At 36.7% G+C, this 17,876-nt stretch overlaps 1 protein-coding gene across 1 annotated transcript; it reads right to left on the reverse strand.

Moving 5' to 3' along the window:
• Nucleotides 1-82: 82 nt before the first annotated feature.
• On the reverse strand, nucleotides 83-10,191 carry LOC112173131 (prostaglandin reductase-3). The gene is made up of 18 exons (XM_024310692.2): nucleotides 9,925-10,191; nucleotides 9,473-9,646; nucleotides 9,095-9,276; nucleotides 7,952-8,057; nucleotides 7,693-7,769; nucleotides 7,508-7,595; nucleotides 6,769-6,970; nucleotides 6,030-6,156; nucleotides 5,040-5,114; nucleotides 4,806-4,907; nucleotides 4,507-4,602; nucleotides 4,109-4,186; nucleotides 2,954-3,073; nucleotides 2,268-2,396; nucleotides 1,326-1,403; nucleotides 889-975; nucleotides 645-731; nucleotides 83-541 (listed from the first exon to the last, which is right to left on the reverse strand). The coding sequence occupies exons 1-18, from the start codon at nucleotides 9,977-9,979 to the stop codon at nucleotides 491-493; spliced, it is 1,914 nt and encodes a 637-aa protein (XP_024166460.1). The 5' UTR covers nucleotides 9,980-10,191; the 3' UTR covers nucleotides 83-490.
• Between the last annotated feature and the right edge of the window lie 7,685 nt (nucleotides 10,192-17,876).

The following is a 17,876-nucleotide window of genomic DNA, read 5'->3' on the forward strand; positions in this document are numbered from 1 at the left end:
GCATTATGAACAATGAGCATTATCTTGTAGGTTATTGTCCACCATCTTTTCCCATTATCTGTTCCCACAAAAATCTCTCCAAGTAACTTTCCATTAAATTTCTTATTCAAAAATAAATAATGCTAGTATTAAAGCGCATTTCCAATGTTCCATATGAGTCGGAATGAATAAGAAGGCATAAAAGTGCTGCTCGCAGCAAACTGTACTAAATTGCTAATACAAAAGAGGTTAGCAACTAAAGGACAATTGGAATTGTTCATGTATACTCGCACAAGTACTGCTCACATTTGTACTTGGATGGAACTATAATCTTCAAAATTCTAACCATATCTTTATTATTTGTATTTCACCCAACCGTTTGTTGAATCTTCACCGTTCACGGCTTTCAGTAATCTTATTGGACAAAGCTGCAAGTATACGTGTCGTTTGCGCTCATAGATTCATTGTTTAAGAAAAGAGAAAACATCCAGGGAAGCAGGAGCCCATCTGCTCATAATCTCGATGTTTGTTGCCTGTAGGATGGATCGATGCAAACAACAACCTGGAATATTTTTTATGCAAACAAAGAAGCATTTAGGGTCAGTTTAGAGTCGCAGCAACGATCACAATGCGTGAGAGAAGTAAGGAGGGAGCTTAAGCAATACCTTCCCTACACTTTTACCGGAATGAAGATACTCGACAGCATCCGGAACAGAATGGACACCAAGAAATTGTTTCGGGTCTAAGGAAACCTATGAAATGAAGGCAGATAGTTGAGAAATATCAATTATTCAAGTCCAGAAAGTCCATGGATAACGACTATCACAAGTTAGTTGGTACTTTGAAACCATATTGAAAAATGTTTGGAAAAGAAATTAGAAATATATGTCCAACATTTATAATACTTACCTTCAGTTTTCCTTCAGAGAAAAGATGAACAAGTTTATCCAGGTGTTCTTGCCAGAACTGACTATATTGTACTAAGAAGAACCCAGCCTGAAAACATTAGCATTTGTAAATCAACTGGTTTTCTATCGATTGATGGTACTAACTGGAGTACCAAGAAAAAGTATAAACATTAAATCTAGGGACAAATTTTGGATCAGACATGCCCAAAAAGTTGCTCTAATTCTGATTCAGTTCTCATAATATGAGATACCCTATTTTTGTGGCAGCTATCATTGCGAGTTTGCGACTAGATCTTATAGATGGGTCAAGTAATGACTAACAGTTAAATCTTGGTCACAAAAAAAAAAATAGAAAACTTGAATGATAGATAAGGAGAAAGACGAGGATGGAATGAAAATTGTATACGAGGACAGGGTTAGTACTTAGCTGCTACATACCACAGTTTGGCTTTTAGCTAAAAGCTTCTCGCAAATTCCAGGGTAGTTTGATGGCTTCCACCCATGCTCTCCTTGATACTGAAATCAGATGAATTAATTAAAAAAAAAAAAAATTATCAAGCAAACATGAAATGCTTTAAGCAAAAAATTAGTTCTCACTATTATTAAGGCCCCCATGTTATTGGAAACTGTTTAAGTAACAAACTTCTATAGCTGAATCACATCATATATGTTTATTCCTGAATTCCTTAACTAACTGTGAATAGATGTTTAAGACTAGTAATAGAAACTATATATGAAGTCATTGAACATTCAAAGCATATGCATAGGTTAAAAAGCGTACTGTGTCTCTCAAAAGCATAGAGTTTGAGCATCCAACTCAATAACAATTTGGAATGGGTGGAGCCCCCATTTCTTACAACTCTTATGCAAGGTCTTATGTGGGACGTTACTTTCAAGTAGAAAACGTATAGTGGATGTTTCAAATACATGTGTAGCTGTTAGGCTTAACAAGTAGACAGCCAACAGCTTGCTCTGGTACATGTAGAATTTGAGCGTCCAACCCAAAACCAATTGGTGTGGAGAGGCCCAATATCATATGAGCTGATATGCAAGGTCTGACATATCTGATGTGGGGCATTACCCTCAGCATGTTGGTATGGAATTTTGATCTCTAATTCCATTACGAATTAGGAGCACACAACGTAAAAACTGTAACCATTTTACCAAAGATGATGCATTGCTAGATTAAAGTTTCAACTTTACTCTCCACATATGACACCAAACAAGAAAATAAACTACCCTTAAACATAACTGTTTACACATAGTAAGTGCCAAAACAAGCAAAGAAACTTTTAACATATTTTAGTTTGCTGTTAAAATAGCATATTAAGTGGCAACTAAGATAGTCACAGTGCAACAATGTAAGCTAGAATAATGAACCTGAGAAATCATTCCAATTACAATGAGTCGCCCATAAACTGCCAGAGCATTCAAACACAAATCGAACATGTGACCACCAACTGACTCGTAGATAATGTCAAGACCTTTTGGAAACTCTTTCTTCAGAACCTGGAAAATTGAAAGCCATCAGTCCCAGACTTTTAACTATAATGACTTTTATTGAACTGGTCCTAAAATCTAAATCAGTCAGATCAAATACTGTTCCTTTATACATATCCAACATATACGAGGGTCAGATCAAATTTCAAACCACTTAAGAGTAATGAGAAAAAATTCGACGAGTTAGGAAAAAATGAACAGTGATAAAACGGTACGAGTAGATGGGTCAAGCTTACTTCAAAAAACTGGGTGTACCAACTTCTAGATTATTCAAATACCAATTGTATCACAAGCCTACTTACTTTTGCCACTAGGATGTTCGAATCAGCGAATTATACTAATATTAAAGCATATATGTGCATGCTTCAAACCAAATATAATCTCAGAAGTCTTTCAAAATAACAATCAGGAAACAATCAATATAATCAGATATAGATAATTTTACGAATCTGGATCAATTGACGTGCTAAATCACAATAATGAAATTACCGGTCCAATGTATCATATAATTCCACCAAATACAACAAAAGAAATAATTTAATGATAAGGAAGTAGGATTCACATACGGTTTTTATGTCTTCAGCTTTATAATCTATGACTCGATCAACCCCCAATTCTTTTAAAAGCTTTGCCTTGTCTGCACCTCCACAAGTTGCAACCACTTTATTTCCAGCTAGTTTTGCAAGCTGTGCATATATCACTATCCAATAAATTGTTGTTCTAAGGGGAATGTATGAAACATCAACAAAGAAGTAGCCAATTCTACACCAGTGAAAATTAAAAAAGTGAAAAATAAAATGAACCCTTCCCTCACAGAAGAGATCTAGGGTGGTCTAATGGATTAAAACCTTAGAAGAAAGGAGATTGCTTTTATTTGGAACATTTATTAGACATATGGTAACAAACTAGCCTTCCAACTCTATATACATGTTTCAGCACATTAAACAGAGTTCACCAAGTAAAATAACGTTACCACTTTTTCAGAGTAGTTTCAAGACAACCTTTTAGAGTTGAAGTGGATTTCCAAAGGAAAATAGAAACTTCCCCTCAGTCTGAAACAAGTAAGTGAACTATGGATAAAGTTTTAATGTCAGTGGAAGCGTTCAGATTTAGGAAAGTAACATTACCAAAACGAGGAAAATTTCCTTAGAATATGGAAGGTTTAATCAAACTTTAGGAAATGCTAAGCCAACCAATAATCTATCAAGAAAAGTAACTATCTATCACATACATGTTGTTGGAGGAAAACAGCATGGGTTACTAAGATAATATTCCTTATTATCCTTTCTTTTCCCCGTCAGTGTCTACCAAAAGCTGGCTGATGCTACATTAGCTTTCTACCTCAAATCAACCGATATCAATATTTGCATTTAGAAAGCCACTATGTGACTATGGAGGATATTGTTCCTGGAACACCTTTCCAACAGCAACAATTTTGTTTTTGGTTAAGAATTACAGATGCCGAAATCACCTCAATATCATTCGACATTCAGCAATATCGTTGGTGGTTTTGGGAGACAATCTAAGAAATGAGACTTTTTGCCTCAGATTTTTATCATCAGCACAACTTGTTCTCAGTGGGTTTGGTAATCCATAATACATGTACATCGGTCAACATTTTGAAGACCAAGTGCAATGCAGTTACAAATGGTCATGAAGTCTATGGGAATAAACAAAAAGCATGCATGTGATTGATGCTATTACAGTATTTGAAGGCAAACCTGGACTGCAAATTGCCCAGTCCCTCCAGCAGCAGCAGTAACAAGAACTACTTTTCCAGATTCCAATTGTCCACCCGCCTAACAATTCATGACAAATAAATTTGTCAGACAAGTAAAAATCTGGTGTATCAGACTCGGTGAATAATGTTATTAAAAACTGTGAAGCATACAGAACAAAGAACAGAAACACAGAATTTTTGTCCTTTTATTTCCGCCCCGTACAGGACTATGGACACTTTATTAGAGGCGTAAGAATATGACCACATTTTGTGGTTTGAGCACAACACATTTGTCATAGTTTAAGGCTTGAAAGTAAGTGTCAAATATCTGTAACAAGCACAAAGAAAGATGTAGGTTTATATATTACCCAATTTCTCATTTGGAAATAGAGACTTTACCTTTTCTAGAGCAATTGATGCTGTTAGTCCTGAAGTAAGCATAGCGACAACTTCTGGATCTGGTCTTTCCACAGGAAGGATGTGTTTTGAAGGCACCTAGCTCAAGTTAAAAACTCAGCATTAATTGCATCTAATTAATGATATTTTTAATAAAGAGGAGACCTCAACAAATATAATAGGAATTATTTTTTCCAGACATGTATAATAGTGATTAGGTGATACTGCTCATTGAAGCTTTAAAAAGTTGGATCCTAGAAAGTTCTTTGAGACTTAAATGAAAGAAAGTGTCCTCAACGTACCATTGTGAATTCAGCATAACTTCCAAAAGTCATGATTGCAGCAGGAGTACCAATTTCCAAGTTAGTGACAGATTCCCCTACTGCTGCAATTATACCCACAGCCTGCAACAATGTGACATGTTTATAAACTAGGTGTTATAGATATCAATGACTTCAGAAATACAGAAACTGCCAACTGCAAGAGAGATTATAGAATGTCTCAAAGTTTTGTCAATATATATTATATTCCTGCACCTCAAAACCAGCATCAAATGGAAGCTGGGGGCCTTTGTCAGCTCCAGTGAAATAACGCCCTGAGCTGAAATTTACCTGCCAATAAAATGTCCGTGTTAGAGTATGCATATATGGATCTGCAGAGAATGAGAAGGTAGAATTTACAATACCAAAAAAGAGGCATGTCCTAAATACCATTATCTTAAAAATCATCATGTGGGAAGAAACAAAACCAAAGTTTTCAGACAACTCCCCAAACCCTATTACATTTTATTTTAGAAGAGCACCCTTCTCTTACAGTTAGCAGCTTGCCCATCATCAAGGAGGATCAATTTCCCCCACCACAGCATTTTTGTTTTAAACACATATATGGTGCTGTTGTGAAGTAATTTAGTATGTCAAGACTCTCTGTCCAGTCCTGTGAGCATGCTATAACAATTTACATAGCATGCAAGGGACCTAGCTGAAATTAGTTAGAAATAATGGGACATGAAGATAAGGAGGAAAATCCTAATACCTAGCTAAGCAAGTCTGAGGTCCAGAATAGGTATGGAACTGTAAAAACACAACCATTTCCCCACCAATAGTTGTTAGACAACTACTAGACCCCAAAGATTAAGTGTTAGAGAGAAGGCCATCGATTAACTACTAGACCCCAAACCTAATAGTCACATTCCATCCCAGTGATGTAAACTAACCTACAAGAGTTATATGTGCTTGTTTGTTGAATTTATTAGCACCAACTTAAGGATCAGAGGAAAATGATCCTGGACAGACAAATAACTACATGCCTTATCTTTTGCTCCCTTGTGCCACTGGTTCAAGCAGCTAGTAATCCAATTATCCAACCAAGTTCAGTCCAGTTCTAGACAATAGTTATAATATACTTTAAATGATAATAAATACAAAAGAATTACAGATGCAAGCCAACAAGACATATGATGGAATTAAAGGAAATCCGAATATTATATACAATTAAGAAAAGTACTTCCAAGGGATTCATAAACTTACATCACTTGCATTTACGCCAGCATAAATGATTTTCACAAGAACATGATGTGGTCCAATTGGTAACCTCAAAGGTGCACGAACTATACGGGTAGCATTACGGAAATTGTGAGTCAAGGTGTGAACCACTCTGAAGAAAAACAACTATGATTAACTTGCCTTCTTTCAATAGAAAATTTACAGTTGGTACTGCAATAATAGTGGAAAACAAAATACGTAAAAGGATAAATTGAAGAAGTTTTTGGTCTACGAGACCAAAACAAAACTTCATGATGAGCATTGGAAAGGAAGTTAGAAGTAGTTTTTTTCACTCTTCTCAAAAGAGAATAGAAAGAAGTGGTTCTTTCAACAAAGTTCCATGACCAATGAATTTTAAGGTAAACTGAAAAGGAAAATGGACCAAAGATCAATTGGAAGCCATCTCAATGGATGACAAGCTTCATATTCAGCCTATATCAGTAAAAGTAATCATTCAACACCTTTCCATTCTTCAGCATAAGAGTTGATATGCACTATTGTCACATAATTGCCCAAAATCATAAATCTGCATTTGCTAGCAGAATTCAATTCTTAATCACCTTGCCTGACTGTTTTTACATATATTATAAGTAAAAAAACGAGTAGGAACTGACTTTACACATATACAACCATATAATGACAAAATTGATCATCTAAGAATTAATCTGTAATTTTTCATATGGAAAAGGAAGAAAAGAACGATATTTGATGTATATTTACTCACAATTTCTCATAGCTCTGTGGAAGCTGAAGATTCAAAGGAGTTTGGAATGGAGATTTTGCCGTAGTTCTTTTCCTCGAGCTTGAAGAGCGAAGCATGTATTTGTTTTGTTCTGTGGGGGACGGCCAATATTCCATGCCTCTCCGATTTGTAATCCATAAACATGAACCAGCTTTACTCTCATCAGTTATAAGCTCAAAAGCACCTGAGATGGAGAACAGATTGGAATAGTTATTTTAAATAAATAAAAGACCTATCGTTGATTCCATGGGTAGAGTTGAACTCTGTTGATGCAATGAAACATGGAATTCTCCTAAACCAAAATTTTAATATTACAATGTACACAATATATGTGAGTACCATATTAAGTGCTCCAGTACACACACGTAGGGGTTGAAAAGCAAGTAGAAACCTATCCAATAACCCCCCGTGAAGGTTTTGACCTTTCCATTACATAAAGTATGGTACTGAAGTAAATGTTATCTTTGAAGGTATGACAAGTGCCAATAGATCATTTCTGCAAATTAACCCTCCCCCCATACTGAGAATACCACTATTTATAAAATAAAAAAAATAATCAACAAAATCCCCTTAATGTGATGCATATATGATTCCATCCTTTATTTCATTCTGAGAAAATCCATAACTCTATTATTCAAGAACCTATTGCCCTAAACCCTAAATTTTGCCTCCTTATATGATTACTGGAATTGCAAACTAAGATTTTTCACATAAAGATTACCTTTCACCACCATTTCCATTGGGACAAAGCCCCCCATTAAATTAATAAATTTAGAACTGATCAGTGAGCCCATCTCAGTTTCCACAAACTGCATCAAAAAAGTTGGCAATAATTCTGTTACTAGTATATTCCTTAAGATGAGAATCTTATTTCAGTTAAATCTAACTTCTAAGTTACAATCTTACTTCTGGACAAAGCACATTGATACGAATCCCTTGACGTTTGTAGGGAACTAGGGATCGAGTAAAAAGAACAACACCACCTGCAAAAGAAAATACTTCATGATCATTAATTTATATATGAAAATGGTAGAAAGAACTTACCTATGAACAAGTTAGGTATGCTTATCGTTATATGTAACCCCTGACATTAAAAGTACATAAACTGACCAAAAGAAGGGTTTAAGAGAGAAAATAAGTGAGAAAGCTAGTACGAAGAACAAACCTTTTGAACCAGAGTAAATTGGATCATTGATCATTGGGTAAAGACCTGATGCAGACCCCATATTGATAATTACACCAGGCTTTTGCATAGCTTGCATCGTTTTAATCTGTTTTGGATATGAGATACACATCACACTAATGTTTAAACTATGAAAAGTTCAGAAGCAGAATTAACCAAGAGATCAAAGTATAATTGGTATGAATTAAACTAATAAATTTCAACAGTTCTGTCGTATCCTCCCAAAAGGTTACACATCTTGCTGGAGCATCATCATAGTCTTCAACATAAAGAGATCAACTAACGAAGAAATTAGAAGGATGATGTAAGTTTATGATCCACTGGCGTAAGCACAAATTAAAAGTCGCAAGCAAGGCTCAGACACTTGAAAGAAACTTGGACGCCAAAAAAGGATTATGCAATTTAGAAGATATGGTTTCTACAAGATTAAAGACAATCTAAAAGTTTCTTTGTTTAAGAGTCAAATCAATTCACTATTACCTTAAGTTCTCAATCAGTGTGAGACTGTGAGGACTGCAGGATATGAAAAAGCTTTATAACATATAGTCTTGAGAGACTGAAGAAACAACATATTGGTCATGAAACTAGAGGCTTCACGGAATCACTTTTCAGCCTTTAATATATAGAGCTTATTTCCCAAAAATTCTGATACTCAGTAATCACAATACTATTCACAAACAGCCAAACAAAAGAGAACATCATGGTAGAATAAATATAAAAGAGTGCTGAAACTGTATTGTTCTGCACAATGACCTTCATAAATCAGCAAATAATCCTCTTTTAGGAAACTTGGATGCAATGTAAAATTGGCTACTGCATACCTTCAGTTTTGGAAAGAAAAGAATATCAATTCAGAAACTGAGTCTCTGATCTTGCATCTTTTTTCCTTTAACGACCACAGTTGCATAAAACCATATGTAAGCCACATACTCCAATCATGGTCAATCAAACGAAATAACTATATATTCATGGACAACACGTTGGACAAAACTTTGTTTAGGAATTAAATTCATAGAAGTTTTATGCTTTTTGGGAAAAACAAAGACAAGTTAATTAACATGTAGCACATTCGGATTTACTGATAGGAAGTATAATTGCAAAAGCTAGTGAAAGCTCAAAGCATACCGCGAGGCGAGTGCAATCAATAATTGCAATCAGATTCACATTCACTGTTCGTCTCCATGTATGTGTGCCATCAGTTTGGTCCTTGTAGTATGGAATGGAAGTACCAATGCCTGCGCTGTTAATACAGATATCCAAACCTCCAAATGTCGCTACATGCTCATCAAATGCAGCAGTCATATCTCCTGTTGAGGAAATAAACCATAATGTAATCATCTGAGAGGTTCCATCTAACTACAAATCAATATGACTGCCGGAATATATGTATGCCAAAACATATAAATGAAAGCAGTTCAGGAAGAAATACATCACAAGTGTTCAAACTCCAACTAGTCCATTCAATCCTAGCAACTATCAATTATGTTTTAACAGTGAAATTACCTGTATTCGTGACGTCGCATTTGATAAAAATAGCAGATGGAAATTTCAAATTGCTATGGAACTTAGCATTCTCTTTCTGAACAAGTGACGCAACTTCCTTTCCTCTTTCTTCAGAGAAATCAACAACTGTCACAAACACTCCCTTAGCTCCCAGAGCTAAGCAGAGAGCCTTCCCTACAAATCAACAACCGAAAAAAATGACTAAGAATTTGAGAATCTTCTGCCTCTGGTTACCGATTACACTACGAATTGGAAATGAAAATGAAGGCTCCAATTCCAAAGCAACTATTTAAAGGATTGAAGATTTCAAATTCAAACGCAGTTGTTTACATCTGGACACAACCTGATGCTGTGCAAGATCATATTCATGATCCAGAGAGACTCTGCAGCACACTAGTCTTACTGAAGCTGGACGAAAATAGATAAAAGAAGAAAGAAATAGAAGGCTTTACCAATACCGGAGGCTCCGCCGGTGACCAGAGCTGAGAGACCTGGTTTCAGCTCCATGTCGTCGGAAATTGAAGAGCAAAGGTGATGATGACGACGATGATGATGATTCTGAGCCGGAGAGAAGCGGAAGAAGTAGAGTGTGTCAAATCAAATGGATACGAGTGCCGTTTCATAGCTTTTCTCGTCGTTCATTCTTCTTGTTTTTATTTCGTCGTTTCCTTGTGGCGCGACTTGTTCGGTTACGGACAAAAGGGGCCGGCCTCGAGATTAGGAAAATGCCATTTTAGAAGATTATTTTACCCAAAAGAGAGATTTATCTGCATATTTTTAGATACTTAATGTACAAGATATTTTTGTTAAGGAAACTCTTTCCCGTTTAATTTATACTAATAAAAAAATTTAAATATATTAAAAAAAATTAATAAATTCATAATCTGATTTCTTTCAGTTTCGATCTTATCACGTTAAAATATTTATAAAGTTAACAACTATAAACACTAGATAAAATATTGATAAAAAATAATTTTAATTTTTTATTTTCTTGTTTTAAATTTTTACTTTAGTGGTCATGGAGGAGAGTATTGCAAAGATTTTTTGTTTTTTTTCAATTAGAATTACAAAGATTTTTATGTGAATTGAATAACAAATTAATGATGAGGAGATTGCACAGACTATGCCCCTTTATACTATGAACTGCTATCTTCTTCCTCACAGTCTGATTCAGGAGCTCCACCAATTGTGTGCCCAATTTTGGTGGGGTGGTACCGACGTGAAGAAAGGTATGCATTGGCGTGCTTGGGATGAGTTGTGTAAACCTAAGGCAGTGGGTGGTATGGGCTTTCGACATCTATTCGCTTTCAATTTGGCTATGTTGGCCAAACAAGGTTGGAGACTACTTCAGAATCCGATTTCCTTAACTTCTAGACTCCTGAAAGCTATTTACTTCCCCAATTGTAACTTTTGGGAAGCAGAGTTGGGGACCACCCCATCCTATGCCTGGCGCAGTATATTACAAGGTCAGGCTATATTGTAGGCTGGTATTAGACGACATATCGGAGATGGTAAGTCCACTAATATCTGGTATGACCCTTGGTTATTGAATGAGAACCTACAACAGTTCTACAATTCACGAGTTCACCTTGTTTCTGATCTCATGTCTTCTTCGGGTACGTGGAATCAATCTTTACTCTTTGAATTGTTTCCTTCTTCAATTGTTCAAAAGATTGTAGCGTTGCCCCTGAGTTCATGTGGTCATGTGGACCGATCGGTGGATTTGGAGTGGTGATAAGAAGGGTATTTTTACCGTCAAGTCTGCTTATCACTTGGCAAGGGATATGGTGCTAGGAGAATCTGCAAATGCACAAAACCCTAGTGCATTGCTTTGGCAGCAGCTCTAGAAAGCTCCAGTCCCAGGAAAGGTGAAGATTTGTGCATGCACGGCTGCATCAAACACTCTTCCGACACGGAGTAGGTTAAGCGGACGAGGTATTGATATTGATTCCCAGTGCCCATTCTGTGATGAAGAGATTGAATCTCCCCTTCATGCGTTACGAGATTGTACCCATGCTGCTTCCTTTCTTCAAATGGCTCACATTCCATCCTCAGTTTCTGCAAATAGTATTGTGGAGTGGTTGGTATCCTCTTATTCCCATTGCCCAACTACCTTTGCAATGCTTTTGATGATTGTGTGGGCAACTTGGAGAAACCAGAATGCCAAAGTGTGGAATGGTGATGTTAAGCTAGCAACAGAAGTTGTACCTTTAACCTTGGGCTGGTGGGAGGAATACAAAGCTGCACATACCTTGTAGAGGGAGGTAAGGCAGATCTATACTGAGTCTTGGAAAAAAAACCCATGTTGGCTTTGTGAAATTAAATGTGGATGCGGCTTATGATCACTCCTCGGGTTGCACTGGAATTTGTGGGATATTTCGATACTACAATGGATCCTGTTTGGGTGAATTTCGGCATACTATCCCAGTTACCAGCTCGGCGAGGCATGAGGAATTGCTAGCACTTTTACACGGAGTTGAGTTAGCTCAAAACCATCACTTTGTGCCTCTACAAGTTGAGACGGACTGCCAAGATTTGGTCAAGGCTATTTCAAATCCTATTTTGGATTGCTCGGAGTTGGGGTTCCTACTCTTTGATCTTAGGGAGCTATTGAGTAATATTGCTTTTGTCTATGTTTCACATGTTCGTCGTAGTGCGAATAGAGTTGCCCATGTCTTAGCACATGCATGAAGCCAAAAATGGCTCCTTCTCTTTGAATTTCTTTTCTGCACCTCCCTCGGCTATGGGGGAGATTATAGTCTCTGAGTGTAATGAATTTAAGTCAATGAAGTTATTCATTCCCCTCAAAAAAAAAAAATTAATGATGAGGACATTACAAACATACAAAAAATAGTAATAAATTCAAATTTGGGTGAAAAATATGAAGATTAATGTTATCCAATGAGAAAATTTGTATTTAATTAATTGGTTATGTATTTAATTTTTCTTACATATTTGAATTTTAAAAAATTAGTGTACTTATTACTCATTTTGCACTTGGAAATATAATTTTCAATAAATTCAAATGTATCTAGTGTGAACTAAGAAAATTGTAAGATGGCAATAGCCGCACATTTTTTTTTACGGGGATATGATAAAAATCTCCAAAATTTGGTTTAAATGTTTTAAAAAATGTAACTTTTGGTCAGGAAAAGACTTTTAAAGCTTATCATTTTTATAAATAACTTTCATGTCCTAATGCTAACATAAGCAAAATTTAAAATTTACTTTTCCCTAAAACTTGTTTTAAGCCTTGAAATAAAAATAAACTAACCTTCAATATGCCACAACTTCACCTAATGGCCTCCAGCCTAATGGTTACGGAAAAAGGCGGAATCATTGCTGCTTGTTTTTAAAACAAAGTAAGAAAGATTTCCTTTGAAACAAAAAATTTAAAACTTTAACGTACGAGATAATAACAGAACCTTAAGCAAAACAACGATTAACTAATAAATAACAGAAACTTAAAAGCTTGATGAAGTGGATGATAAGAACTCAAAGCCTCATTCTTAGGTAAATAGCTAAAAGCTGTTTATCTATTTATAATTATAATTACAAGTACTCACTTGAAACAAAAACACTACTTCACATGATGTTTATAGGAAAGAAGCGGAACACTACAGGCAAACAGATATTCTTGGCTATACTACAAGCACTTTTTCTATTCTGGCTATCTAACTTCTTGAGAGAGAGAGAGAGAGAGAGAGAGAGAGAGAGAGAGAGAGAGAGAGTGTGTGTGTGTCTATCTCAAGTTTCTTATATCTTCCTAGAGAAGTTTACAGCCCTTTATCTAGGGAGCGGAACTTAAAATAAAATTCAAAACGTCCTAAAGAAAGTGGAAGGTAGGAGGAATCTTCTTCTTTGAAAAGATAATAGCTATACTTTTTGAAAAATAAAGTTTTTCGTCTTTTTGCGTCAGCAATCACTCACTTCTCCATCATGTTAGTGATATTGTCGAGTTATTTGTCAACAAAGGTAGCTGATGAGCCTGGACCATATTCAGCAGCTGCATAATTTTCCTCATATTCAAGATCTGAATAAGAGGGAATTTGATATTTTTCTTCCTGTTTAATATTATCTAGCCATGTGGTGGTGGCCAGTGTACAATACACTTCTTTCCTCATTAATGTTGTGAAAAAGTCCAAGTTTTCTGGTAAATGATAATTATAACAAGTAACCATTATATGTTCTCCACTTGCCAAAAGTCTCGAGTCATAATCTTTTAAGACTAATTTATTGATAGTTTCTAGGGTCATGACTTTCATCCATGGGATGCTTTGATTGGTTTTCCATTGTTTCCCACGATTGCGGGTTTAGATATTGGGCTTTGGATAATCCTAACATGGTGGTATGGAGAAATGCAATAATCTCTCCATTTACCATTGTCCACTCTAGTGGAGAGATACAAATTTTAATCTCAGAATGCACCCATAATGTCCAATTAACGGTTCCAGATATTATATCTGGAAGCATGTTTAGATCTTCATTGGATTTTGTCCAAATATTATGAACAAAACCATTTTCAATGAGCCACAATTTGTGTTTATGAGGATGTTCTGCTTGAACATCAACTAGATATCTCCCGTAATATGGGCCAGGGACCACAAATAATGTTGAAATGAGACCATTTCCATATCCAAATCCTCCTATAAAATTATGGAAATGAAACCATTCAGATTCTTTTAACTCTAAAACAGGGACTCTAGCAGTTTCTGGGTTTTCAAGATATATATGATATCTAGGGATTGTCAGCTGATGTAGTTTTCTCTTTTGTATGAGATCTATACAATTCTTCTGTTAAAGTATCAAGACATTGAAGCATATAATTTTCATTACTTTCATAGAAAGCACTAAGATATCATCTAAAATAACCTTCTGTTTGAAGGCCAAAACTCTATTTGTTATGTATAAAAATTTCTGGAAAACCTTTAACAGTTGATTATGTACACTTTTTCTTCCCACGACTACAGAATGGTTCACTCAAAAAGGGTTTCACCTACTTTTTGGTAAAGCAGCAACCATAAACAGACTTGATATGCATTTACCGTCTGTTATTGAGACGGGCTAGCCGATCCTTTACCCTGAGATCGATCAGTTATGGTTGCCCTCTTTGGATACAGCAAAAACTCATTTAAGATTTTTTCTTCATCATCGAACTTGACAAACTATGTCTCTTCTTGCCTGTCAGGGATAGTCATTTTTCCATTCAGGATCTTGTTTTAGTAATCTGAGTCTTTCAATATCATGAATCATGTCTGGTCTGCTATATGATAATATGTACTGGTAGCCTCGTCCGTCATGCAAAGGTTCTAATGTTTTGTCACCACCTTTGTAACTTTCCCAAAGACTTTTTTCTTGAGGTTTTGGCCTTTTGCTTCTTAGATTGCGTCTTTCATCTTTGTTGAACATGGTCATCTTTCTTGTAAGCGCGTCAAGCAAATAATTCTTGTCACCTGCAACCATTACAACATCATATTCATATTAAGTTAAAAACATCTGTCATCTAAGAACTCTTCCTTTATTAGCAGCATCTAATTTTTGAAGTTTTTAACTCTTTTGTTATCAGTTCTGACTAAATTCTTATTCCCTAAAAATGCTTATGCACCATTCATGGATTTGATTAGAGCAAGGACTTCCTTCTCCAAAGTTGAATAATTTAATTCTGTAGGATTACATTTTCCATACAATCTTGATAGATAGAAGAAACAACATATTCATGAAACAAGAGGCTTCATGACTTTTCAGCCTATAACAAATAGAGCTTATTTCCCAACAAAAATTTTGATACTCAGAAGTCAGTATTCACAAACTACTCGCAAATAGCCAAACAAAAGAGAACATCATGGTAGAATAAATATAAAGGAGAGCTGAAACTGTATTGTTCGACACAAGGACCTTCATAAATTATCAAATAATCCTCTTTTAGGAAACTTGTGTTAGGGAATTTAATCCCACCGCCACGCAAGTACTAAAAATAGAGATAGAAAGAAGAAGTAACCAAGCCAAGAAGACAACGAGATTTAACGAGGTTTGGCCAATATCCTTGCCTACATCCTCGGAGAGTTTCACTTTCACTAATGAGAGAATTACACAAGTACAAGATTACACTGCTCAAGTTTATCCCCAGCCCAAGCCCTTGTATCCAATAGGATACCCCTTGTACACCTTCTCTCAACCTAGAAGATCACTCTACCCCAAGAGCTATTCACACTCTTGAACACAACTCACTTTGCTTCTATACACGAAGATCTTTAGAGTTGCTCTTCTCCTCTCCTTCGCTTGCCTCCACACAAGCTTCATCTATTTATACCATTGATGAAAGTCTCTAGACTCACTTCATCAATACTCATACATGAATCAACCATCTATCTTCCACATTAACTACCTAGGAAGACTAAAAAGGTCCAAACATGAATTTAACTATGCATTTCTTCCCAATGCATCAACTTGACCATGCATTTATACCCAATGCATGCACTTGACCATGGACCAATTTTCCATGCATAAGTTGTAACCTTGAATGCACAAACAATTAATACCACGCAAACTATCCCCACCAAGGAGGGATAGGCACCAAACCCAACAATCTCCCCCTCCCGACTTTGGTGGAGAGCTCCGCACCACCACTTCAATCTCTGAAGTCATCTCGATCCGAGACACAACTCGTTATACCCATAAGCATTTCATTGGCCTTCTAGTTGCGTAGTTACACATAATCAGAGTTAATTGCATTTGGTCCTAACTCCCCCTAATTCAATCGGCCAATACCATGTGTAACTGCCTCGAGACAACGATCGTTTGTTGACTCTGAAGAGGGACCTCGACTCGACCCTTTCCTAGCAGGATTTACCTTCTCACCATCGTCTGAAACTTGGAAACTTATGGCTGGAGTCTCTGCTATGCTCGCAAATGAGACCCGTTTCAGGTACCTGCATCCTTGTGCACACCGTTTCCCTTCAACCTTCGAGGTCTGAGTTTTTCCTATCAGACGGAACATACTTCCACACTTTTCTCCCTTCATTAGGACCATGCAGCCACGTGATATTTTCATAACTCCCCCTACTGATGAAACCCTGCAGCCCTTGGAGTCTAACTGGCTCAAGGATATTAAATTTCTCCGGAACCTTGGGACGTATACACCCAGAGTGCGAACCACTCCATCAAACATCTTGATCTTCACCGTTCCAACACCCATGACACGACGCCTTGTGCCATCTCCCTAAGTCATAAATCCTTTGACTTCTTGGAACATATCCAAATATTCTCTCCTGGAGCAAAGATGATGAGAAGAACCAGTATCCAATATCCAATCACGTTGAGAACAAGTGTAATTACCTTTGGAGACTGTGAGAAATTCTCCAAAATCATTTGAAATTTGTGCTACACCAGCCATGGAGCAATCTGAGCCCTTATCATCCTTCTCTTTCAACAACGGATAATTCGACCTTATGTGTCCCCACTCCTTGCACTTGTAGCATTGCTTGCCCTTTTCACTGCCCCTAGATTTAGACCTGCTATGTCCACTAGATCCCTTGGCAGTTGACATTCCCCTTTGATTCTGATCATGAGCAACAAAGACGGAACCTTGGGAATAATCAGATTTCCTCCGCTTCTCGAGAGTTAAGAGAGTCGATTCCACCTCCTCCATCTTTAATGTATCCTTACCATACAAGATTGTAGTGATGATGTTCTCATACGAATTGGGAAGCGAGGTAAGAAGTAAAAGGGCTTGATCTTCTTCCTCAATCTTTACATTAACTTTGCTAGTTGATCTACCAATCCTCTGAACACACTCATGTGCTCCATAAGACTCGCACCTTCTCCCATCTTGAGCTTGTAGAGATCCCGCTTTAGATTCAACTTCGTTTGCAAGCCTTTCCTAAGATGAAGCTTCTCCATTTTTTCCCAAAGCTCAGGTGCCGAATCTACATCATTAACATTATTGATAATATTGTCAGCAATATAAAGCCTAATAGTGCTAACACACCTAGACTCCAACTCGTCCCAATCTTCATTTGACATCTTCTCCGGCTTCGCATCCTTTCCCTTAAAAGGTTTTGCAAGACCTTGTTGAACTAGGATGTCCTTCACCCTTCTTTTCCATAGAGTGAAATTTCTCTTTCCATCAAATTGCTCTACCTTGGAATGTGAAACGCTAGAACTTGCCATGACAAATAGCCCACGACCGATAAGCCAAGGCTCTGATACCACTCGTTAGAGAATTTAATCCCTCCGCCACGCAAGTACTAAAAATAGAGATAGAAAGAAGAAGTAACCAAGCGAAGAAGACAACGAGATTTAACGAGGTTCAGCTAATATCCTTGCCTACGTCCTCGGAGAGTTTCACCTTCACTAATGAGAGAATTACACAAGTACAAGATTACACCGCACATGTTTATGCCCA

The sequence above is a fragment of the Rosa chinensis genome, chromosome 6, assembly GCF_002994745.2.
Source record: "Rosa chinensis cultivar Old Blush chromosome 6, RchiOBHm-V2, whole genome shotgun sequence".
NCBI classification, from domain to species: domain Eukaryota; kingdom Viridiplantae; phylum Streptophyta; class Magnoliopsida; order Rosales; family Rosaceae; genus Rosa; species Rosa chinensis.